Source organism: Drosophila sechellia, chromosome 3L, assembly GCF_004382195.2.
Source record: "Drosophila sechellia strain sech25 chromosome 3L, ASM438219v1, whole genome shotgun sequence".
Classification (NCBI taxonomy): Eukaryota; Metazoa; Arthropoda; class Insecta; order Diptera; family Drosophilidae; genus Drosophila; species Drosophila sechellia.
In genome coordinates this window covers 608341-632877 of record NC_045951.1, presented here as the reverse complement: position 1 = coordinate 632877, position 24537 = coordinate 608341, and the positions used below count along the sequence as shown (strand labels likewise).

At 42.8% G+C, this 24537-nt stretch overlaps 4 protein-coding genes across 5 annotated transcripts in view; 2 read left to right on the top strand and 2 right to left on the bottom strand.

Annotated features, from left to right (window-relative positions):
• Nucleotides 1-19219, bottom strand: part of LOC6610191 (homeodomain-interacting protein kinase 2) — a 34305-nt gene extending 15086 nt beyond the window's left edge. Inside the window, exons 1-2 of the mRNA XM_032719172.1 lie at nt 19018-19219; nt 14198-14758 (exon numbers count right to left, since the gene is read on the bottom strand). Of these exons, the coding sequence (XP_032575063.1) occupies nt 14198-14465 (268 nt within the window). The 5' untranslated portion in view covers nt 14466-14758; nt 19018-19219. The remainder of the gene's footprint in view (nt 1-14197; nt 14759-19017) is intronic.
• A 137-nt stretch (nt 19220-19356) lies between these two features.
• Nucleotides 19357-20180, top strand: LOC6610190 (peptidyl-prolyl cis-trans isomerase-like 1). Its single transcript, XM_002034762.2, has 2 exons — nt 19357-19512; nt 19615-20180. The coding sequence occupies exons 1-2, from the start codon at nt 19430-19432 to the stop codon at nt 20060-20062; spliced, it is 531 nt and encodes a 176-aa protein (XP_002034798.1). The 5' UTR covers nt 19357-19429; the 3' UTR covers nt 20063-20180.
• LOC6610189 (BLOC-1-related complex subunit 6) lies at nt 20135-21364 on the bottom strand. Its single transcript, XM_002034761.2, has 3 exons — nt 20862-21364; nt 20331-20805; nt 20135-20273 (listed from the first exon to the last, which is right to left on the bottom strand). Exons 1-3 carry the CDS (start codon nt 21247-21249, stop codon nt 20228-20230), a joined length of 909 nt encoding a protein of 302 aa, XP_002034797.1. The 5' UTR covers nt 21250-21364; the 3' UTR covers nt 20135-20227.
• Nucleotides 21365-21702: 338 nt separating this feature from the next.
• Nucleotides 21703-24537, top strand: part of LOC6610186 — a 104726-nt gene continuing 101891 nt past the window's right edge. For both annotated transcript variants that reach the window (XM_032719311.1, XM_002034758.2), the window contains exon 1: nt 21703-22401. The gene's annotated coding sequence lies outside the window, so the exon portion shown is untranslated. The remainder of the gene's footprint in view (nt 22402-24537) is intronic.

Below are 24537 nucleotides of genomic sequence, written 5' to 3'. Positions count from 1 at the left end.
ATTATTTTATCTGAATGGTTTCGAAACTAAAATTGTAAGACTACGAAACACTAAACATTTGAATTTTAAACCAATATAGGTTTGTATATGTGTAGACTATAGGCATTCAATAGAAGCGAAACGATTGTTTGCTTTTCAGTTTATGAAAATATAAATAATATAACCCTAGTCATTGTGAAAATTGTAAAGAGCCTCTTAGAAGGCCTAAGCCAACTATATGCAATCTTTTATCAAGTTCTTTCATCTAACCCCTGGAAACATTTCCCGCAAGCGGCTCTTATCACCCCAAGTCCCGCATTCCTCGCATTCCTTGTTTATCTGATAGAACCCATTGTAATTAGAAATTCAACATTTTTCTCAGTTTTGTTTGCGTTTTTCCATGTGGCTAGACTAGCGAAACGACTTTGTGTTGAAGTAAACAAAATGTTGACGACCGCTTAAAGGTCGCTTGGTTTTTATTTTTTTTTTTCTTTAGTCTGGCTATAGAATGATAACTACAACAAAAGTATAAACATCGGGGCACATAACTCTCGCAGTCGCAGTCGCAGTCGACGTCGACGTCGACTCGACGTCCTTCAAGCGAGCATTAGAAGCGTAACGCCAGCTGCATGACCTAAAGTAACCCGACTGAGAATCGCAGAGAGAGACGCAAGAGTGTTGCACAATGCGACGACAAGAGGGCGCAGGGGCGTGAGACGACAGCCGACGGAAGTGGGCGTGGCCGCTTACTCTTCAGGTGTGCTGGTACAAGTGGGCGGGCGGTGGGTGGGTTTTTTCACTTGGAAAACAACTTTGGCACAAAAAGAATCGAGGAGAAATAGCCATGACTGTGCGGCACAGAGAACATTGGCAGGTTCAAAAAGAATAAAACTGATCGTAGATAAAAATGTTCTAGTACATTGAATATCCAGATTACCTAATCTAACTTAACTTTGGTTTCAAATATGATGGATCTCTTTAATGGTAAATATAGATCTAAAAGTGGATGCATTCTATAAATTGATTATGTACCGATAAGAACGTGCACTCCACATTGCAGGGTATTTTCGTAACAGACACTTTGAGTAGCGCCCAGCCAAGCGGAGTTAACTTCAATTGGGGTCAAACGCGGGTGCACTGGAAAGTGGAGTGATATGGGTTGTGATGGAGAGGGTGGAGAGTGTGGAGAAGTCCGTGCCAGATTCTATGGAGGGGTGAAGTCGCCTCGAGACGCGACAAGAACTGCAAAAACAACAGCAACCAAATAAAAATAGCATCAGCTAACCAGGCAGGCCTCAGTCCGTCTCTTTCGCCCACCGTTCTCCCTCTCTTTCGGCCGTGCGTCAAGTCTAACAAGTCTTCACCATAATGATCATCATCGGGAGAACTGGAACAACGACACTATACACAGTCTACAGCACGGGGGCAACAACAGCTACTAAAACTGGAAAATATTTTGACGCATGAAAGCAGCGCAAATAAAATAAAGTATGGAAAAACAACATAAACAGCAAACGAAACGGACAGCAGTCGCTGATTAAAATCATTCACTTCGTGGACTACACATATGGGCAGAAATATTGTGTTATTCGCCTAGAAAAGGGAAAATTTTAATTTCTGATAAGCAATCACAAAGCAAACACCCCACCCCTTCAATCCCTTTAATATCAAGCCTTGTATTAAATTAATGTTTTTATTATGCCAATTATACTGTTCCCCTTCTCAATCCCTAAAAAGTTCGAGTATCATACTCCCTCTCCCTCGTGAATTCCAGCTCTTGGGGATCGTTAATGCAGAGTATCACATTTTTGCATCGGGTCTGGGCAAAGTTCAAGCCAATCCCACAATCCGCGTTCCCAGCAGACCCGAAATTGAGAGAAAAACCCGGCGAATCGTTTTCAAATTTCGGTATCCAATGTAATTTAAATGCAAATGCAAACAGGCTGCAAAAGAAGACGGCCAAAGGAAATGAAGCAAAAAGGGAAAGCGTGTCAATTTGATTGAACACACAACATAGGCAAAACGAGTCGAAGGGGTTGGACACAAACGAAAGGAAAAGCCAGTAGTAGTTGTCGAGAAAAATAATAATAAAAACCGCACTGCAAATTAGAAATCGAATAAAAGTCGATTGCACTGTAAGCAGAAAGGAAAAACCAGTGGCCAAAGGCAATCGATTATTCGATTATTGATTCACATTCCATTGATTTGCCGCTTCGTTTCTTGGCGGAAAATGGAATTTGTTCCCAAACAAGAAAATCTGTCAGTTATAAAGTTATTTTCGAATTAAAGCATTTCGTTCGAAACATAAACTGTTTTTCTTAAATTTTAAATAGATCATTATTCACTATAAGTCTGATGAAACTTTTCGCTTATTTGCAGCAATTCCCAAATTAAATATTTCAAATATTTCTGGTTTAAGCTAATTTGAGGAAACATTTTGATTCTGGTTATCTGTTTTTGTTTTGCATGTGCGAAAATAGAATTTAATGCTGTCCACCTGCACTAAATTGTCTCGTTTGTTTCGTTGGGATTATGTTCGTGCCTCATCACTAACAGCATCATTATCGCATCTACATATATATTTATGCTTGTTGTTCTGCTGGAATTGTCATTGTTGTTTTTTGTTTGCCCATAATGACGATGACGAAGAGACGAGTTCAAGAGTGCAATGACATTATTATGTCATCCCCCTACCCCTTCTTCTTTGTACTATATACACTTGCAGAAATATAGTGGTCACATTGGAGGAAATCTTCGTATCACAGGCTTACAATGAATGGAATTTCAAACACATGGCGATAAACAAAATGCATTTTATTTTAGAACGATTGATAAGGATGGTGCACTCTTGTTTTAGCAGCTGTGTGCGTGAGATAACGAAATCGCGAGTTTCCTTCCAATAAAAGTTATCGTTTAAGTCGGCAGAACTATTGTTTCAGTGCGATTCTCGATGCGTAGAAAAATTTAGAAAATTCCCATTGTAATCGGCTTGAAGTGGACATGAGTTATGGGTCGTGAGTGCGACACTTGAGTGATGAATTATTCACCCCGCCCCCGATTAGTTTAGCCTCGTTTTTAGACGCCCAACCTCGTGGAAAACGAAAATAAGCCAATTCCAAATGGGTTGGTCCGCTCGCTGTTTGTGTTCGGGCATTATAAAATATGGATCAATCGATGCAATATGAATTATGGCTACAAGGGGGCAAGGGAGGTATTTCGTATAGCTGCTTGATTGGTTGTTGGCCCGGAATGGCGTGCTCTAGTTAATGTAATTGACACGCCTCCTTTGCATGGGCATTTTAAATTTTTCGAAACGATTTTTCAGAAAAGGCCTTAAATTCGAGGGAAAGACAAAAGCTAATAGAAGCGTATAAATTCATAAAAGATCGGGCAAAGCTATAGCGCATTTATTTTCTATCTTTCTGGCCCATCCACCATTGCAATTTTCTTCTCGTTAATTGCATCAAACTACATATTGTATTAAATAATTTTAAACGAATTGAGGTGCACGATGCGTTTCGTTAACAAGACGAGCGAGCGAGGAGGGGACCACACGACGTATACGCAATATAAACACAAAATATTACTCATACGCCAGGCAAACGCGTAAAACGCACGAAATGTGTTTCATTTCAGGCAACAGCCATAAAGTCGAGCCAGCTCAAGAACTCAAAGCGCCAAAGAACAACAAAAGGCCACATTTAATGTTATGAGCCGCAAAAACGCACGAAAACAAGTTCAAAGACCCGAAAGGAAGCCAATACCGAAGATCCCCCTATAACGAACATTCCCATAAAAGCGGGCGTGAAAGTTTACCCCCGAAAATAGTTCAGCGGAAATGAAAACTTCAAGTCGAGCGCTAGAAATTCAAATGGAATTATAAGCATATGGCATGCCAGGAAAAGGGAACAGTTCGGAAAACAGAGGAATAAGAAAGAAGGCTGTGGAAAACCGAGAAGGCTGAGAAATTGAGTGGCCAGCAATAAAAGCCCATAAAAAAGGGAAAATTGTTCATAAATTAACATAAAAATGAACCGAAAAGGAAAAGCAGCAAAAAGCCTCTGAAATTTCATACGAGAAGAACAACTAGCGAAATGAGGGAACGCCAGAAGGAAGACCACTTCTCATAATAGTACCCAAGTTCCGAGACAACCCAGACAAAACACAGCTCAGATAGCCAGGAGAAGCAAAAGGGAAGAGGCCAAGACAAAAACCCAAACAAAACACAAACTTCATGTTTTTGTTTGGGGTGAAAACTAGCAGTGACATTGGGCTAGGTTAAGGGTATGAAAGGGGATGGTGGCATATACTACCACATAGACAGCGGACCCCGCTGACATCACTGCTCTATAATCCATTCCTGCGGTGGCTCGACCGACCAGGCCAATATCCACAAATGCGGAGTGAGTTTATATTGCAACATTTCGCCGAACGAATGGCCAATGACTAATAGAAGTGGAAGGAGCTGGCAGCCAGCAACAACACCAGAATGCCATCAACCGAGGGAAGTTCTTAGTCGAAGATGTAACACGCTTTTGGGATTATAAAGCAGCCAGTTTACAGGAAGTAAACTCTTTTTAATGCAGTATCAATTGAGCTGCCTTCTAAGCTTCTGCACAGATACATATTTAGCTTTAAACTGTCATAAGATCGATGAAAAGTTTATTTCACATTGCTTAACACGGGTGATACTTGCCTTTAATCGGTTTGAAATACATCCAAATAAGCGATTTTTTAACCATTTGTTCTTAATCCGATTTCAAACTGTTTCCTGCAGATGAATCACTTGTCCAGAGGCAACCCTATTTGGGACAGGGTATGCAAACTGTTTCACAGCAAATGGAGGCAGCGAGCAAACGAACTCATGGCAAACTATGACTCAGTGGCGCAGTCGAGCTCAGGGGCGTAGGGGCGTGGCAAAAGGGGGATGATGTGGCAGCAGCAGCCACAGACGATACGTGGCGAGAAGCAGAGGGGCAACGACAAGTTTCACTTGGCTCGTCGAGTGGGCTGGTGGAGAAGTTTGGCGCCGTCGTCGTCGAATGCGAGTGCGAGTACTAGTGTGGGCTGACAGTTGGCAGCAGCTACACCCGATCCCCCCGGACAACCGCATCGCCGCCCATGGGCGGCCCACCCCCTCAGCAATTGCGAACTGAATCAGCGGAGAAACCCAGAGAGGGACAGGCGGACAGACAGCGGCGAAGGCTATTAACATAATTCATCACACAAATAAGCATTCATTTAATTAATAATACAAAAATGTAAAGCATTAAATTCATAAATTATACAAAAATGCATAATTAATGTTAGAGTGGCCTGTCGTTATTGTCGCTAATTCCGCTTTTTGCACGTATTAATCAAAGACAAACCAGCAGAGAGTGAATTGTGAGTTCCAGCTTAGATTTATTGGTGCTTTCAAACGAGTTTAATGAGACGAGCTCGGGAATTCGTCAGATGACTGCTTGCAAAAGGGCTGTGAAACGAGCGACAGGTGAAAACCACCCACAAAATGTAGTCGGAGGTACGGGAAAATCTTTAATTTGCGCACAAAACTGCCTATCGTTAGTTATTCCACTCGCACTTTTATTATCAATCATAAACAGAAACAGTTCTTATAGATAAGCTCCGCCTACAAAGCAATATATATACACGGTTGTATAAATCCCATTGCATTGCAGCAATCAGACGGGAATAAATAAGATTTTTGCAGGAAATTAAAAAAGATAGGCATACTTAATAAGCCGTATTCCCACCGATTTTCTATTTTAATGAACGGCGAAGCATACAATGGGGTGGATTATAGACGCCATACCTTTCGGCAGACTGAAATTAAAATTGAAACAATTGCCCCACTCAGCGGTCAACAGCAGCGAAAATAAAATATGTAAGTGAAATGCATGCAATGTCCAAAAAAGAATCGCAGACCAGCGAATGTAAAGCCGCAAGAATATTTTCAACTTAATTGCCCAACCAGAAAACGAGAAGAACGAGCGCGGTCACCTTATGCCGCCCAGAAGACGGGCGAATTTCATTTTAAATATTTAAATTTGGTAATAAGACAAGAACAAATATATGTACGTATGCATGTAAGTGCGCCGTCTTAAAGGCAAAACAGGCCGAAACAAAAGGGGAAAAACAAAAAAGAAAAGCAGACCGACCACAATGTTGCCTAACTGCACTTTGGCTGCAACTTTTTGCTTTTCTTATCTGCATTTTATGGACGAGTTTTACACGGGAATGTTTGCCCTTTCCGTCGGCTTTCCCCGCTTTTCCCCATTTTCCCGCCTGCACAAATTGCAGATGGGCTGGTGGAGCGGAGGGCAGGGGGAAGGAGGGGGCACATTTCTGTCGCATAACTTTGCCGTGTGTTTTTTATGTTTTCCTTCTCTTATTTAAGCCTGCCAACATCAACAACGTCGAAAACGTCTTTTTGCATATTCAATATTTTTATTTTGCTGGGTTTCTTCTGGCTCTCTGGTTGAATCGCTTGAAATGCACAATTTAAGATTGAAGGAACTGGGCGTGCTAATTTAAAACAGAAGTAGAACGAAAACAACACAGCGAATTGCCAAGAAAATCGCCTTTAATACATAATGCACATAATGCGCACGGGCAACTTGATACTTTGGTCTCAATTCAAAGCCTGCAAAATTTGCACGGGCCAAATTTCCTGGAACGAAAACTTTGCAATTCAAAACACCTTGATCATTACACTAAAACGGAATTGATAAATTAAAGACAGTAATATAGACACACAACCTTGGCGGCTAAACAAATTTGTCTAATCTAAATCTACTTATATCCGCATATCAGCGGAGAACAGAGCTGCGTTTAAAGACAAATGGAGAACCAAAAATTATATAAAAAAACACTAGCTTTGTTGACTTTTTTCGGCGGGTATTGTGTGGAACGCCCCGGCACGAACGAATGAAAACAACAACATCAATTAATAATGGCGAGTAAAAACAGTTGGAAACTTGTTTTGGCTTTAAAACGCAGCAGAAGGCAAAAAGGTATAGAAATAGCAAACAGCAACACAGTAAAATCTCCCATTAGTCATACGATTTCAGCCCCGCAGCAACAACAAACATCTACACACCTGTAGAAAGCGAAAATGACAATAATAACAGGTAAACTACGGCCAGATACTTCGACAAGTGAATCAAAAAAACCTAGGAAAAGCAGTAAAAAAACAAGGGGTGGTGGAGCAATTTCTGGATTTTAGCTGCTAAGCCGACAGACTTAGCAAATTAAGGCATGAAAACCGGCTACAGTGAGCCCCCGAGAAGAGAATCTGGCGGTGGTGAGCTGAGACCGAAAAATGTATCTCCGGCATATGGAGCAAAATCTGTGAGGTGAAAGCTCAGCCAGCAAATGTCCCATTCGCCTGCCACAGTTTTCTCCGCAAGTATTCCTGTAGGCACTATTTGAATTTTCATAGATTTCTCGCATTTCCACTTTCCTCCTTTACCCGCTTTTCCCACCCCGCACCACTCACTTGGTTTATCTATTCCCACAGCGAGGAAAGGATTTTAATAGAAACTTCTCTGCAGGGCGTCCCAGCATGCAAAATGGAATTAGCAAAATGCGATGAGAAGCAGAGGGAAATCTGTGGGGTCTGCATGAAATGCACACTGAAAGAAAAACTCTAAAGTACTGGAAAATAACGATACAACTACTTAATGCTTCAAAAATAGTAATAGAAGAGATTGCATTAAAAAATGTATCTGATAGATACAGTTACTAAATCATATATAAAATCTCAAATAGAGTATAGAGTTGAATGAAGTTCTCACAGTGTAATTGGGAAACGACCCAATCTGGTCAAAACAGGCAAATAGAGGCACGTGTTGCGGTGGCTTTGCTCTCTCCTGCCAACCCATGATGAAAATGTATCCGAGCTCCTCTGTTTGTGTGTAAACCAAGTCGCTTTTGACGTTGCTGTCGGCTTTTTCTGTGCAGCCTTTCAACGCCCGCGCACAGTTTGTTGCCTTTCCCGCCGTTCTTGTTGCTCTTCAATTGACTTTCTATAATTGCGTTTAATGTGTTGTGACGGAGGCAAAGACGACCGCCCGGTGCCACCCACCAATTAATGCCACCACCCGACCGCTACAACTAAGTGTATGTATATCCCACCTTCGTTGAGCTGGTTGTGTAAGTCCGAGAATTCTATTTCTGTGCCCGGTGTTCTCTGCATTTAGTTCTGCTTTTCCTCGCACCTATCGCCCATTCAGCACCGCCCCTTGAGAACACCTCCCCCTCACCACCTGTTTAAATCCTTGGCTTAAGCAGCTTCGATATTATTCAATTTGCTGTTACAGTTGCAGCAACTGGCTGAACACATTTTTAGATATTTTAAACGAAATTCTCTAGCGTGAATTTAAAGTCGAGGAACAGATTCGAAAATTACTAGAACCGAATCTGGCACTCAAAAGGAGCTTTCACTGTATTTACTTTTAATGCTACTTTCATTCATCCCATTCTTTGCCAATTCCCTTCTAATCTGTTTACCTGCTCTTTGCCTTTCGTAATCCGTCGCAATGTAAATTTGCGTGTAAGTGGGTGGTGGGCGGTGGTTTTCGAAAGGTGTTTCGAGGCGGGTGCTAAAATAAGAGCCGGCATGTGGCGCTGCCAAAAAGTTCTGAGAAATTTCATTAAAATTGATTGATCGAAATGGAAATTGAAAGCTAAATGCGAGAGACATTGATACGGCGAGTTAATTTAAAATTTTATTCAATACCTGGCTAATAAATTCCATTTGATCTTGTCAAGTTCCTAAATATTTTATTTCCAAATTGGAGTATAATTTCCACATTATTAGATGCCTGTCACTGGAGCTTACTGTACTTTGGGGCACCCAACATCATTTCGGCGCTCATTCCCACAGTGCCCAATGTATCTTTTCGTTCGCCGCTGATTCCTGCTCCCTTTTCCCGTGTTGATGCAGTTTTTCGTTTAAATAACAGTGGGAGCGGCAGGGAGGTGCCAGATCTCTGTCCATTAACACTTGTTAACCCAATTTAGTCTCAATTTCCATAGACGACGAACGTATTTGTATCTGTATCTGCAACTGTAAATGTATCTGTACCTCGGGTCTCAGCGTATGCTGGAACGTTGTGGAATACAATTCGAGTAAAAGGCCCTGCATTGTCACACGCACAGATACACAGCGAGCACAGACGACAACAGACGGGCAATAAAACAAGTGACGCAGACATTGACAGCCCGCTCTACAATGGCAGCAACCTCAAGGCTTACCGCTCTACAGTTTAAAGGGGATACACACCGGGGGTCAACACAATAGCAGTAAATGGGTTAAGCAAAAAATCTATAGATATTAACACACATGTATGCATCAGTATTCGTAGCATGGATTCGAAAATATCTGAGGCATATTACTCAAAGATAACTCTTTTAGGCATTTCTATAGCCCAACCCGTTCTTCATCATAATGTCCGCAGCTGTACGAGGGAAGTTAAGCTTTTAAACCAACTTGTGTTGGCGAATTTACTTTAAACTGCTTCTTAGCGCGTTTATTGTTTTTTCTTGTTTAAGTTTTTTTTTAGCATTTTTATGTTGACCTCCATTTGTCGCCGTTCCCCAAAGCTCCAAACTAAAGAGCGGAGACTCCACCAGAGAAGAAGAGAGATGAGAACCGAAGGACGTGGCGCTTAATGACAAATTAGAGTGTCTCTTTCATTAAACATTTAAATTGTTACCCATGGTATTAATTGTCCAGAAACATTATACTAAAGCTATCTATATTTTGCAATCTTTCTCATATCCAAATGAATGATTTCTCCTGCACGTACAGGGTGTCCTTTAGTCGACTCACACATCCCCATAATTCTCACTTGTTTTTCGGGGACTGCAAACTCAATTAAAACTGCCAACTGTATGCGCAATGAACGTCTACAGACACGCGAAACAAGTTCTCAGACTGAAGAAACTGGTCCGATATCTCAGAGTTGCTGCTCCGCTCGACGAAGATCTTTCGGAGCACCGAGACCCAGGCTCAAAAATCAACGAAAAACAACCGAAACTGAGATGAAATCAATGTATGTACATCCATGAGGAGAAAGAGACGGCTGAAAGCCATCCACCACCAACCATGAACGAAAACAGCCTCAGCAACAGTACACAAAGTTCAGATCTCCCCGGGAATAATCATATTCGAATACATCAAATTGAAACTCACTTCGTGGGGATCATCAAATGGATATTTTGGCTTACCTGCAACGGAAGAGAATGAATATGTAATTAAAATATGGCAATTATCAGTTAACTTAGTGTCTAATAATGAAATAGTGTGGGGATTGTAATGAAATTACAGTTTGGGTATTGAATTGGAAGGAATTGTACTGGAATTTCAGTTGAGGTATTGACAAACTGATATGGATTTTAAACTAGTTTTCATACATCTGGGAAAATACCATCCATTCGGCCTCGACTAGCTGACCCCATCCACCATATATTAGCCAATATACAGACCACGTATGACAACACCAGAAGTCAAATTTGGTGGCATGTCAGAAATAATTGAGGGAAAAGCTAAGCAAAATAAATACACATCATAAAGATAATTTGGTGCCTGTCCTCTTTTATCCACTGTATCTAGTATCTGGCCCCTCGTTTTTACTGCTGCCTTGCGTTTTGGTTAATTGAAATGTTTGCCATAGTCGACTTGAGCTGAGTATCTAAGTGTCTGTGCATCTGGCAGATACATACAGTCATCACGGACAGCTGTCATTTTCACCAGTTTCCCTGAGTGGCGGACCCTTTAAGTACCCACCCAACCCCAGTTTGACCTTCCCGAGTTTTGAGTTGTGAAAAACGATTTCGTTTCTGCCATTGATTGTGCGGATATCGCCCTATCGATCGTAGGATCCTTCAGTCCGTAAGATATTCACCCCAGAGAGCCATGAATACGAGTATATTCATGAATTTGCAGCGGGTCGGTGTCGTTGGCTCATTTAACCATTCCGAAACCAAATCTGAATTTTGTTTACCCGTCTTTCTGTTTTCGTTGTCTCTGCACTTTGAGCCTACGTGATGTCTTGCATGGAAATTTCATTTACATTTCTCGTCCGCATGTGTCTTTGGGTCTGCTTCTCGTCTTTTCCTCACATGTCAACCGAGCAGCCAAATATATTTTCGGTCGGGCCAAAAATAACAACCAAATCAACAATAATATCATTGGAAATTGCTAAGCATTTGGCTTAATTTAAAAACATGTATCAGTATTAGGAATTTAAAGGGTAATTTAAAATCACAAAATAAATACACAACAAATACAAAATTTACTGAATAGATCAAATAGGTAATTGTCACTATCTACATACAAGCACAGGTTAGTTTTTAAGCTCTAATGGATTTTAAGAAAATCATCAAAGCTGTGAAGCTGGGAAAAATATGAAATATTTATTTAAAACTAAATTGAACTCCTCTCGTCAGCAGAAACAACGTAGAACGTGTCAGAAAGGGACTGATTGACATGTGAGCTTGCCCTCCCGTTTCCCGTCTCGCTCACCACCGTATTCCCCTCTCTTTCGCTCTCTGGGGCTTCTGTTGTGCGTGGGCTTGGTAGAATGCCTTTGAAGAAACCTTCGTTGTTTTTGAATTTATTTTCTGTGTCGCAAAAGGGAACACCGAGAGGCACGCACACACAGACGCCATTAATGTATCACATAACCCAGTAGCAAGTAGCTAGAGAAGCGGAGAAAGGGGCCCAGAAAAAAGTAGGAGGAGGAGGAGGAGAAGAAAGGCGGGCGGAGAATAGGGAGCTGTCTGAGTTTTAATGAGAGATGCACGCGTGTACCAATTTCCCTTTGGGAATCCATTTTGTACACGTTCGACATGTGGAACCTGTTTGTTTTCGGGAACCCAGACGGTGGAACCTGTTTCCAGTGAGGTCTCAGCACAATCCAGGTAACTTCGAGAACCGGGTGCATCTGGTTTTCCATAAACGAATATTGTTTAATTGTGATTACCCCACATTGACTCATCACACACACTCACGATGCCATCTCTAGAGTATAGAATAACGGTGTCAGGCTGCAGAAACAACGAGGCAAAGTGAAAGATTCTCGTTATAAAAGATGCCCAAAATAAGAAAAAGGGGATCAGATAAGACCAGTTGGCAAAGATTAAATGACAAGTTTTCTTAAATACCCTTGTGAAAAGGTTTTTCTTCAAGATTTTTATTTTCCATACTAAATCTTCATTACAATAGAATGTACCATTCTCACTTATCAATCAGATAAGGGATAAATCGATTGTCAAATAAACGAATAACGATTTCATAGCTGTAACATCCTCGAGCAGAAAGCAGAGATACCCCGCATAAAATCCAATGCAGGAGAGCGTAGGAGAGCAGACAAGGCGCACCGGTTATGGGCATGTGTTGGTGTGTATCTGTGAAATTGAGCCGGGTGAAATTGCAAAGAAAAAGAACGTCTACACAGGCAGACGTAGAAAGGGGTAAAGCGGGTTATAGAGAAGAGGCGAAACGGGGGACATAGGAGACCTGGACCCGAGGAAGACTGGGCTGGGTGCACAGCTGCCTAAGCTCCTTTCACCCACTCAAAACCAACGTGATCCGTGGCGAAATCTTCTGCGGGGTTAGGGCTCACAGTCGGCTGAAATTATTAGCAACCGGCAGAGATTTATGGGCGAAAGTATATGTACAGCTGGCTATCAGTAATGAAAAGGCAACAAAGTAAGCGGAAACTTTTTGATGCCGCTGATCGACAGGCAGAGAAAAAACAAGAAATGTGTATGTGGAAAACCGCAGATGAAGTCGAGAATGCTGAGCGAGAAGTTAATTAGGGCAGAATGAAAAGACACGAGAAGAAAGCTGAACTCAAATCTACGACATTTTCACCTACTTGATAGGCAAGACGTACAAACTTTGAATGCTTCAAGGCATTAGAATTAGATGAAACAATTATCCACCCAAAACTATATTTGTCAGAAATTAATAACACACAAAATCAACATGTTCATATCGCAAAAACGAATATTTTTGGCTATACGTACATTTTCGAGATAGTCGGACCAAGACCAGAAATAAAAGAATCGTATTCTCGTATCAAAAATAAAAAAAAAAAACAAGTAAAAATAAAAGTATTATCTCGATTAGTGGCCAGCCAAACAAAACAAGATAAACATTTCGCAGAAGAGAACAGCAAAAAATATGGGGGAAAAATTACCGAAAAAGAAAATAATACAACAAATTCCAGCCACTCTGATGACGACAACAAGCGAACTGGCAAACTGGCAAACTGGCGAATGGGGAGCGCAAACAACAACTGGAATATTTTTATAAGTCGCAATAAGCGAAAAATAAATAAAGCGAAGGAAACACTGAAAATACAGTCGAGCAAAGAGGCGGAGCAGCTCAAAAGCGAAAACTTAGATTGGGAGACAAGTGGGGTGGTAATTGCGTCCGCTGGAATTTTCAATGAGCTCGGGGAAAAGGGGGGACCTTGTGAGATATCAAACAATAACTCATACTATTCACAGAGCAGATAATGTGAATGAAGCCAGGCAGTCGAGCAGCGAAAACATCATCACAAATTTTAAAGGGATTATGGAAGGGAATCTTCTTCAAGCGCCAAGACAGACATGTTCGAGCATGCAAGCGTAATCGCGGATAGCGTGGAAAATCCAAAGATATCATCCGAAGCACTGAACAAAGTCTGAGAATGTCCACAAACCCAAAAAATACAAAACGGCGACAAACCACCATGCGAATTATCGCTTCCTTGCTCTCCTCTCTCTTTCCCGACCGACAAAAAAAAAGTTGCCATGGCGTCTATTGTGATAATCAACAATAAAAAGGGAAGGCGCGGAGGAAATCGGGCGATAAGAGTGAACAGAAGAGGCAGAAATATGGCACGGCAACCAATAATAATAAATATTGCGCCTAGTATTACTAAACAACAGGGCGCATTTGCCCACGGCGCGTGTGTGATAACGATAACTCAAGCAAATCAAGCGATTGTCACAATAATCGATGAGTGCTATTACCACGGGAAGGGGCAATCAACCGGACGAAATGAAATGAACAGCAGGCAAATTACCCATGATTCATTCGTGTGGCTGCTGCAGGTGATACCTGATCCGATAACTTCCATTTATCCCATTCCGATTTACACTGAAAATTCCCTACATAACATAACATATCGAATTCACATGTTATCGATATCAAACTCACCTGTTTGACGTTTTCGCTTGCTGGTTGCTGCTGCAGCTGCCGATGTAGTCGATGTGGATGTTGCAGGTTGCCGTAGGATACGCTGCTGTTGTTGTTGTTCCTGGTGACGCGTCCCGTCCGCAGTTGCCGTTACCGTTTGATCGCCGTAGAAGGACGTCGCCCTGACTGAAAGTCCCGCTCCTAATCCCGGACAGAATCCGGATCCCCCGCCCCCGGCAACGGCGTAGTCAACGAAATCGGACGCTTTTGGGTGGTAGGACGTTTTCATTGGCGCATGCTATCCCGCTCGACGTGGTCGGCTGTCTCCCTTGCACTCAGTTGGCTTGCATTGGGGTTTTGGGTTCCGTTCGCCTTTTTCCGGCTGCTTACAAACTTATGTTTACAAACTATGTTTGTACAAAACGTGGCGAGTCGCTGGCGAATTTCGAGTGACACCGTTTGAAATTTCAAGTGAATTCAATATTTTAAGGCTTTTAAGTAAAATATTTTACGAAGAGGATATATTTACAAGAATATGCTTTTTTCAAGACAAATACGATTTATGCCAAATTAAAAGAGAATCTGCAAGTAGAGGGAGAACACAATAGCCATTAGTATGGTCGAATAAAATCACGTACCAAAAATATCATATCACCACACTCGCACACCTGCCCCGCACTCATACGTTTTTATTTTAATTCGCTTTTGAAACTTTCCATTCAAGTGTGTTGTCCAAAAACACAGACACTCATTATTATTTACAAATATTGACAGTGGAGACTGACTAGTGAGCTAAAAAACTTTATTTTACTTTATGAAATTTAGTAATGCCTTGGAATGTTTTGTACAGCCACTTGGTAGCTAATAAGTTTGTTGCACGCAGAACATTCTTATCCAGGCTCCACTGTTGCTTTGGTTTTTTACTTGATTCCGCTTTTAAACCACGCAAAAAGCGGCGTGAAAGAGAACAAACTATAAAAACAAGGCAAACACATTTCGGGTGTCGAAAAATGAGAACCACAAAAGAACGAAAAAAACAAACAATAATAAAAACATTTGGGAGATTACGCACTTGGCCCCACACACAAACAACACGCACACTGGCGCACTTTCGGCCCTCACGGATACACACCACGAAACCCTTTTCTACGCACTTTGCTGAAAATTCTACGAAGCCCCCTAAAATTAAACCTAATTGGCAACTTTCGTTGCCAAACCCGAAAAACAAATCCACAGAAAACAACAACAAATTAAAGCAAACACAAGCCGGTTCCAAAGTTATTAATGGATTGCTCAGCGAGTGAAAAAGGGAGAGACAGTGCCGCTGAATGGATTTTCGTTCTGCAGCTGGCGAGTAAATGGATCCTGCGGATACCTTGCCTAATGTAAAATCGAAAGCTACGTAGCTACCTACTCAAAAGGTTTTAATGGTAATTATCCCCAAAATGTCCCAACCCAGTAAGTCGATTAGTAACTTGATAAATTCACAGCTTTCATTAGAGAGATGAACAGTGAATATACATATTTGAGATGGCGCTTTGGGGAACACAATATCCTTTCAACAATTTACACGCACTCTCTAACTAACGTCTAATACGACGGCTCTTAGTTAACGACGTCGGCGAGAAGAGAAGAGGAAGACGGAGAAATCCGAAACCGGGCTAAAACAAGTTTCAGGCAGCGCTTCTTCTTGCCGCCGTTATTGTCCATCATCTCATTTTGGGTGTAGCCAAAATTAATATTTATGCTCGTTGATTTGTTTGCGGGGAAATTGCAAAACATAAAAGGTTTTCTTTCGTAATATTTCACCGCACAGCACCGCACTCACACACATACACACACACACACACACACACACAAGCTGAGTTCACAAACACCTGCCAGCGAGTCCGGTGTTTATTTATGCATCTTAATTTGTTTTGCACCTTTTTCGCAGCAGCTTCGCCACTCATATGTATATGCAGATATATATCTTGGCTTTCTGTAGCTGCCACTTCCTCTCGACGGCCGTGGCTGTGTCTTCTGTGGCTGCAACGTCCGCTCGCGAAGCCGTTTGTGGAGACTCTGAATCGAAGAATTGAGGCACCGAAACTTTGTTGCCACAGAGCCGAAAAAAGAGAGCGGGCCACTCGCCGCTCTTCTCCGCTTCGGATTCTTCCAGGCGCCTGCGCAAGCCCGGTCTCCGCTCTTCCACTGCCCACTTCCTGCCGCCCCTTTCTCCCTACTCCCCGCTCAATCCGGGACTTTTAGGGCTCTGCCCGGGGGACGAATCGCGAAATTATTTTTGCTTACGTTCGCTGTGGTTGTTGTTTTGGTTTTTCCTTCATTTGCTACCCTGCAATATCCTGGGTATCCTCTGCATAGACCTCAACGTAACTGTATAGGGATTTTCAATTACCATTTTATATATGTAGTACTGTCACTAAACTGGTCTTATCTTTATAAATATATGGTCGAGTATGAATAATCCCAGTAAGGGGTATTCCTTCGTCGGATAGCCAACTCAGGGCTTGATTGCTTACGTGGATGTCCCTGTTCGGGCGCCATCCAAAAGTGTGAGGGGCTCCATTTGACACGTAAGGATTTGCGTCGGCAGCAGAAAGCAGAAGAAAGGGGCGGAGAAAGCGCAAAGGGAGGCCAAGAACCGGCAAAGGGGCACCTTGCGAAATACTTTTTTAGTTTTTCGTTGAGGTGGGTCGAGGAGAGGGGGTTGCGATGTGCGAATGGGCCAAAGTGGTTTAGTTGGGCAGCCGCCGGGTAAAAAGAGGCGCATAGGAAAACTTGCGTCGTGGGCAGACTTAATTACACACATATAGAACAAGATGGAAATGGCTGCGTGGATTGAACACATTTTTAGCCGAGCCAAAGTAGCTGCTATAGTTTCATGGGTGGAAGGTACCAGGGGTTCTTTCCCTGCAAAGGATCAAAAGAAAGCATATGGCTTCCAGCATGCAGAAAATAAGGAATGGAGGACAATTCTTGGGAAAACCTAGACTTGAAAAGCGCAACCCAACAAAAGGTACACTTAATTGATAAAATTCCTAGCACTCTTATGTAAATAAGCCAGCGCTTCAAAGAATTCGATTCATGACATTTTCTTGTAGAAAGTAAAGAGAAGTTAAACCTTAAACGTAATATTACATTTTTTGGTCATAATTACGGTACTTAAGCAACATTGTAGTGGACGGTGGCCTTTGGAATGGACTTTCGGGGTTTATTTAGCCCAGCAGGATGCGAGTTCGACAAGTCTGTGTCCCCGGGGGATCCTTGCAGAAGACTCGCTTAGTTGCTGCTTGGAGGGGTTCTGCTTTCGGTAGCGACGTCAGCAGTCCTCAGTCCTCAGCCCTTCTTCTTTTCTGCAGCGACAACGCCACAATTCAATCAGCAATATGGTTGGCAGCCTGGGCATCAATTACAGGCCAATAAAGCTGGGTCTCCACTTACCCCCCACCACCACCTAATCTCATTTTCCAACAGCTGTTGGGGCGGAGACCTGTGGGAGGGACAGCTAACATATGGAAGCTTCGGGTTTTCATTTTTTCTCCCCGTAAGCTCTAATTGACAGCTGCCAAAGTGGGCGGGTTGGAAGATGGGAAGGGGGAGGGTTACGCCGGGAAAACCCACAAGCAGTTAGCCTCACCCCTCCCCCCGCCAACGACTCGTTAAAGTTGTGCAACAATTTCCCTTTAAATGATTTACATAGGAAACCCATGGGGCAGTGTGAAGGAGAAGGGGCACTCTCTCGGTCTCTCTCTTTCGGTATCCTTGAATGGAGAAAAAGAGAGAGAGAGAGAGTGGAGAGAGCAACCGGCGGCGGTATCTTTGATGAATCGACAAACGCTGATTATGATGACGCAGCGTCACAGGAGGATAAACGATGGACAGAAGAGAGAAAGAGAGGAGAGAAGAGAAAGATAAGGAGAGAAGGGATAAGGCAGTTATTTCCATTTCCGCCTGCCAGCATCGTTCCTCTTTTGTTTTGATAAATGCCAAAAGAGTTGGCAATAAATCCCAAACAATAAAAATTGCCCGAGGGAAGGGGATAAAAGTCCCAAAAGTGGACAAATTTTTCAACCTACTGAGACTTATTTTGTTCCAGGGCATTCCAGACAATATATGAAGTTATTATTTTAAATTGTAAGACCTTTATAAACAAATAAAGTGCAAACAAATTTTAGCAATTCTCTTAGACTTTTTTCTCTCTTAAAGGCTCAAATATCAATGAAAATAGAAAAGAGGCCAAAAACCATGTATATTCTATGGGTTTGACCGCAACTGCTGATTAAATGAAAACCAAGCCGATTGCGGGCTTATTGTTTGCGATTGTGGATTCAGTCGCCTAAGCTAGGGAATTCAAACACAAAAATCCTTAATTAACGAGCGAGAGAGAGGGCGATACCAGCACCCGCATTCGAGAAGAACAATGGAAACATTGAGTTTTCCCATGTGGAAACCGCCCCCAGGGGAGAAAGAGAAAATCCGCTACACGGAGCACCCTGTAAACTAATTGTTGCTAACAAAAGGCAATCGAAAAACGCGAGAAAAGCAACAATTCCATGGCGAAAACAAGTTAAAAATGCAATTGAATGTTGATACGCTCTTTGTTGTTCGCTCCCTCTCTCTCCCACACACACACAACAGGCACACACACACTCACACAAGCACCATACTAGTGCGCTACTTTGAGTTCATCGTTTTCAATTCATTTTCGAGAGTTTCTCTTCTCTCTTAGCTCTGCTTCCTCTTCTTTGCGCTCTGCAAACACAACACAGCAACAAAAAAAAACACGCTCCCAAACACACACACACACTTGCAGGCTTTTCTTTTCATATTTTGCTTACTTTTTGCTTCATTAACGATTATACGTGGAAAGTGCTGTGGAAATTTGATTATAAAAAAACACTCGCCATGATTCCGATCCTCTCTAACTTTTCGCGTTGTCTCACTCACGCATACGCAACACTCTTATTAACTGTCTCTTTTCTCGCGAGCCCGACGAAAAATTCCGTCCGCTAAATATTTTCCACGATTTTTTCGTCGAATTTTGAAATGGAACTAATTGAAAAATACTCTTGCGTGTGCTCACACAAACCCTAAAAAATACCAATGGGAGTCTAAAATATACCAGAAGTATTCCGTAGAAGCTCAGGGTTGCCAAGCGGCATATAGTCAGTTCGCTTAAGCTGGTCACTCTGACTCCGCCGGTTTTAACAATTTTACTGAAGTCTTGCTAATTTAACAATAAATATAGTTATGCTGTCCCTAAGCGATCCCAACAATGCGGGTGGCATTCCCGACAAGGCCTGGCAGCCGCACTTCGTGACCCTGGAAACGAGGTGAGTCTGGAGCTTGTATGCTACAGTACTTGCTCGAAAATCGCCGAAACTGAAGACTGAGCATTTGTTTATCACTTTATTTGTGGCATTTGTGTCCCGCAGCATGGGAGAAATCACCGTGGAGCTGTACTGGAAACACGCGCCCAACACCTGCCGCAACTTCGCCGAGCTCTCGAGAAGGGGCTACTACAACAACGTGGTGTTCCACCGGATCATCAGGGACTTCATGATCCAGGGCGGCGATCCCACGGGCACTGGCCGCGGAGGAGCCTCCATCTACGGATCGGAGTTCGGGGACGAGCTGCACGGCGACCTGAGGCACACGGGCGCGGGCATCCTCTCGATGGCCAACTCCGGACCGGACACCAACGGGTCCCAGTTCTTCATCACGCTGGCGCCCACGCAGTGGCTGGATGGCAAGCACACGATCTTCGGCAGGGTCTACACGGGCATGGAGGTGGTCAAGCGGATCGGCATGGTGGAGACCGACAAGAACGACCGCCCCGTGGATCCCCTAAGGATCATCAAGGCCAAGGTGGAGAAGCTGTGAGCCAAGGAGGCGGATTTTTGGAGGAACTGCTAGAATAAGTACAATTTACTAGGCGAAAGGTATCTTTCCATATGGATTTTATAACACTGATTATATGTATTTACGGAATGACTAGAAACACAACATCTTTTTGATTGGTTGATCACAGGATAGCTTAGCCATATTTTACATGGTGCTGTCCAACATGTCCACCAGCCGCTTGATTTGCCTTCTGCGGAAGAGAAAGACCATTACACTTAAGGGATCTGCCTTGAATTGACCCACTTACATGCGCTGACCCAGCTGCTCTGTGGGTTTCATCGACTTGGTGATTTCCTCCGCCTTGGCCAGCAATTGGTACTGGCACTTGATGTTCGCGTCCAAGGTGTCCGTCAGCTTGTTGACGGCGCTGCGGTGGACCTCCACGTTGTCGGCCGTTATGGAGGAGATCGAGTGCAGCAGGTTGCCCAGGTTCTCCATCAGATTGTCCACTGAGCTGGCCAAGTACTGGGCCTCCAGTTCGATGTCGCTCAAGACGCTGCCGTCCACTTCGGGAATGTTGCGCGACTGCAGGAACCGCCGCGTGAGCAGACCGTTGCCGGAAGTGGCTCCAATGGGACCCATGGAGCTCAGGGGCGTGGTGTGCTCCGAGGAGTAGGACGAGGCAGTCACTCGCTCGCGCAACTTGGCCTCTAGGTCGTGGGCCACAAAGTGGCGCATTCCGTCTGAGTCACTGGTTTCGCCCTCCAGCTCGTAGGGCACAGCTACAAGAAGGAAGATGATTCTAATCAGAAACTCAGGATAGATACCAAGAACTCACTGCTCTCTGCCTTCAGTCTGGGCCTCTCGATGTCGCCGGAACTGCCCTTGGAATTGCTATTCGAGTTGCTGTTGTCCTCCTCCTTCAAGGGATCGTCTTCGTCGTCTGGATCCTCGCCGGAATCCAGGTTGAGGTAGTTCTCGCCGTTGGGTCTTGTCTTTGCGCTTCCGGGTATCGCAGCATGGCCAGTGGCCGTGGGCGTCAGATCCTGGAGCACGTGCTCCGGCACCGCTCCCGGATACTGGGCCAGGAACGGAATTTCCGTGTAGGAGGAGGCGGGCGTGGCTCCGGATCCGGAACTCCTGGCTGCTCCTTCCACAGGGCCACTCTCCTCGGCCACATAACCGTAGCGTGGGCGGATGGGAATGTCCTGGTGGCGGTGCGACATTCTGCACTGCTCTTAAGAAAGTTATTTTCAATCAAAAGAACCTTAGGCAGACTAAGAAATTTAAGTCAATTTTCACAAAGTTCTGAATGAAAACCAAAACAAAGAATTTACTGGTATATACCAAATGGTTATCGATGAAATCTATTTATCGAGTATACTTGCATTAGGCCCTGTTCAGGCGGAGGTCCAGCTTATCTGTTAACGAGTCTTGAGAAAATTGCTTTTTTAAGTTGGCATCTTAATGTGCGTAAGTTATATTTTTCTAGCTCTGATGAACATTTTGGTTTTAGTGAGACACCAGATTTTTATTGATCTTCCTTAGATGATTATGTGACAAGCTCGATAGTATCACTAGTTTACTTTCCACGATTTTGTACTTACCAAGAAATGGTCACACTCCAGCTCGCACTATCGATAGAACCGATAGGCCAGCCCGTTAAATCGAAGACAGTCGTGTTTATAATTTGCGGCTCCGAGGTTTGCGGCGCGCATTGGGCAGACTAAAGTGAACTAAGTAAATCCGCAGCGTTCTAATTTAATTGCGCGATGAGCGTGTAAAAACACACCTGCCTAAGGCTGCATTGAAGCCAACTTTGATTTTTGTTTATATGTTCGCTTTTCCATCGTGTTCTTCGCGTCTTGGTCGTTTTAATTGTTAGTGCTCGTACGCAAAGTGAATTGCCAGCAACTTGGGGCTAAAAGTGCCAGAATCGAAAAGAAGCGGCTAAAGAGGAATAAGCGAAAAGGAAGCAACGGAAACGGTGTCTTGCTCTCTTTCTCCTCTCTCATCCTCGCCATGTGTGTGCGTGTGCAAATGTGTATGTTGGCGTCGTTAAAAAGTGCATGTGCAGATTAGGAAAATAATATAAAAGGCTACGAAAAGTAAAATAAAATTTGATGTACAAAATACGCAAATTGGTGGCAAACAGTAACGAGTGGCATAATAAAATAATGTTTTAATGCAAAAAACAAAAATCGACTGCAGTGCGTGCACTTATGTGTATGTGCCGCTGCATATGTGTATGTGTGCAGTGTGGAAATAAAGCAAAAGAGAAAAAAAAACTGTTTTTGCAGCCGGGGTACAAATTCCAATTGGAATCTGCAGAGCATAAATTCCCATTCGACGCATGCGTGGCTGCCAAAAGAAAGCAAGTAAGTTTAATTGTTTCTACTAAAGAACCTTATTAATTGCTATTGAAAATGGATAAAAGTGTACCAAAAATAAAACATTTTTTTTGCCTTTCTGTTTTCTATGGGTACGTATGAATGTGTGTGTGTGTGCTCTCTTCTATTTTGTTCTCGACTTCTTGTTCTTTTCTTCTTCTTCTTGGCCAGTTACTCTTATGCTTTGTCTTTCTTCTCTGGCCGTTCTGCTTCTTTCTTTTAACTGCAAATTGTGCAGTCAGCAAGTATGAGAGCGAGAAAGAGATAGCGATCGCTTGTTTCTTTTTCAACCACCCACTTCTTCCCCTCTTCCTCTATCAGCCATATTCGCTTATTGTATTGGTGCTTTTCCTATCTATAACTACCGTTATGTTTCGATTGCGATTTCGTAATAACTGCGATAATATTTGCTCTCTCTCGCTCTTCTTCTCTTTCGGCTTTCCACGCTCTTCACTTTTAGTTATGTATGTGTAACTGTGCATTTGAAGTGTTGTTGTTTTTATTAAAATGCGTGGGTTGATTTTTATTTATCAATCGTTTTTTGACATCGATAAAGTGCGAAGTGGATTGATATGTGGACAAGAAAAGCATTTCATGAATCAGGAGAAAGAATTTACTCGTTAATTAGCTTTTAACTTTTATATTCTGTAACAAAATGTACTCTTAAACGCTTAAAAATCCAATAGGAAAATACAAGTAGGGTTGGTCGAAAATCAAAGAACTCAATTTCTGGATGCTTGTTTTGTTAAGTATTTCCCTACTTCGCACTTTAAATTCCATTTCATTTCTATAAACAAATGATGTCGCACTCTTGTTGTTTATTTACATCGCATCGAAGAGAGATTTCCCATTTTCAGAGGCGACACTTGAACGTGGTTTTCTCTGGCCTTTTCCCACAACCATTTCCTCGTCGAGCACTTGAATGAAAATGCTGTTTTTATTTATTGATTTCCATATTGCATTCATCTCGCGTTTTCCCGCTCGCCTACTCGATGACCCGCTGACCCAGCGGGAAATGGAAAATCGTTTACTGCAACATTTTACTGGTGCCCTCTTCCTAGATTTCCCACCCTCCCCTCTCGTGAGTTTCCCCATTTTCCTCGGGGCGGGGTTAAGGCGATGCCTTGGAGCAGATTAAACGCGCGTCCTAATGCAATTTGCATTCGTCTTTCCCCCGGGTTTCCTTCGACTTTCCAGTACATCGTGCCTGGGTTGGGGTCAGCGACTGGGAAATCTAATTGAGGAAATTCATATTATTTTCCACTCGCGCGCCGCCTGCTCTTTCATTTTCATTTTCCCCAGCTTAACCCCAAAGTGTTTTGGCTTTAACGCTCACGTGCCGAGTCTCTTTGGGCCAAAGACCTGAAGTCCCAATATGTCAAAATCCCATCTCATGTGCGTGGCCAATTTTGGCCAGGTCTTGTCGGTCTTTAAGCCATGTTTCTTCCTCCTCCGAGATAAGCGTGTTAATGGCTCATTAGCAGTGGGTCGGTTTAGGTCACTTTGGAGCCAAATTGCCTAGCCGAAGACTCAAAAATAAGGCCTAAATCGCTCCCACACTCCCAAACTCAAATGACGAGAAAGTATTGAAGAAATAAATACACAAATCATCCAGAAGGAAGTTGAAAATTATTGAATTCATAAAGGAAACGGACAATCAATCCCAAAGAATGATTGTCAATATCTAATCTCCTAATGTTCGAGTTCGATTAACACAATTGTGTGTAATTCCACTTTCCTCTAACTGTGTTCTTTACATTTTTTGTAAGCCAAATTAAGGTCAGGAAAATTCTTTCAACTCTTGTTCTCTAAAAATAAAGTAACTAGACATACAAACTTTTTGCCTGATCATCTCTACACTCATTGAGCATTGTTTTCTCATTTTGGAACTAATTTGGGTAGGAAACTTCAAAAGCACGCATGAATTTATGATCATTTGGGGTTCTTTTCTTCATAATAGTAACAAGTTATGGGAAAGCAGTGTTAAACAAATAGTGTACTTAATACTAGGTACAAATTACTCTAAAACCAAATATTACAATTTTGTAACTGACATTTTATTCACATCCACTTTTGATATAACTTCGGTGGCACGCTTTCGTTATTTATCTTGCATTATTCGCC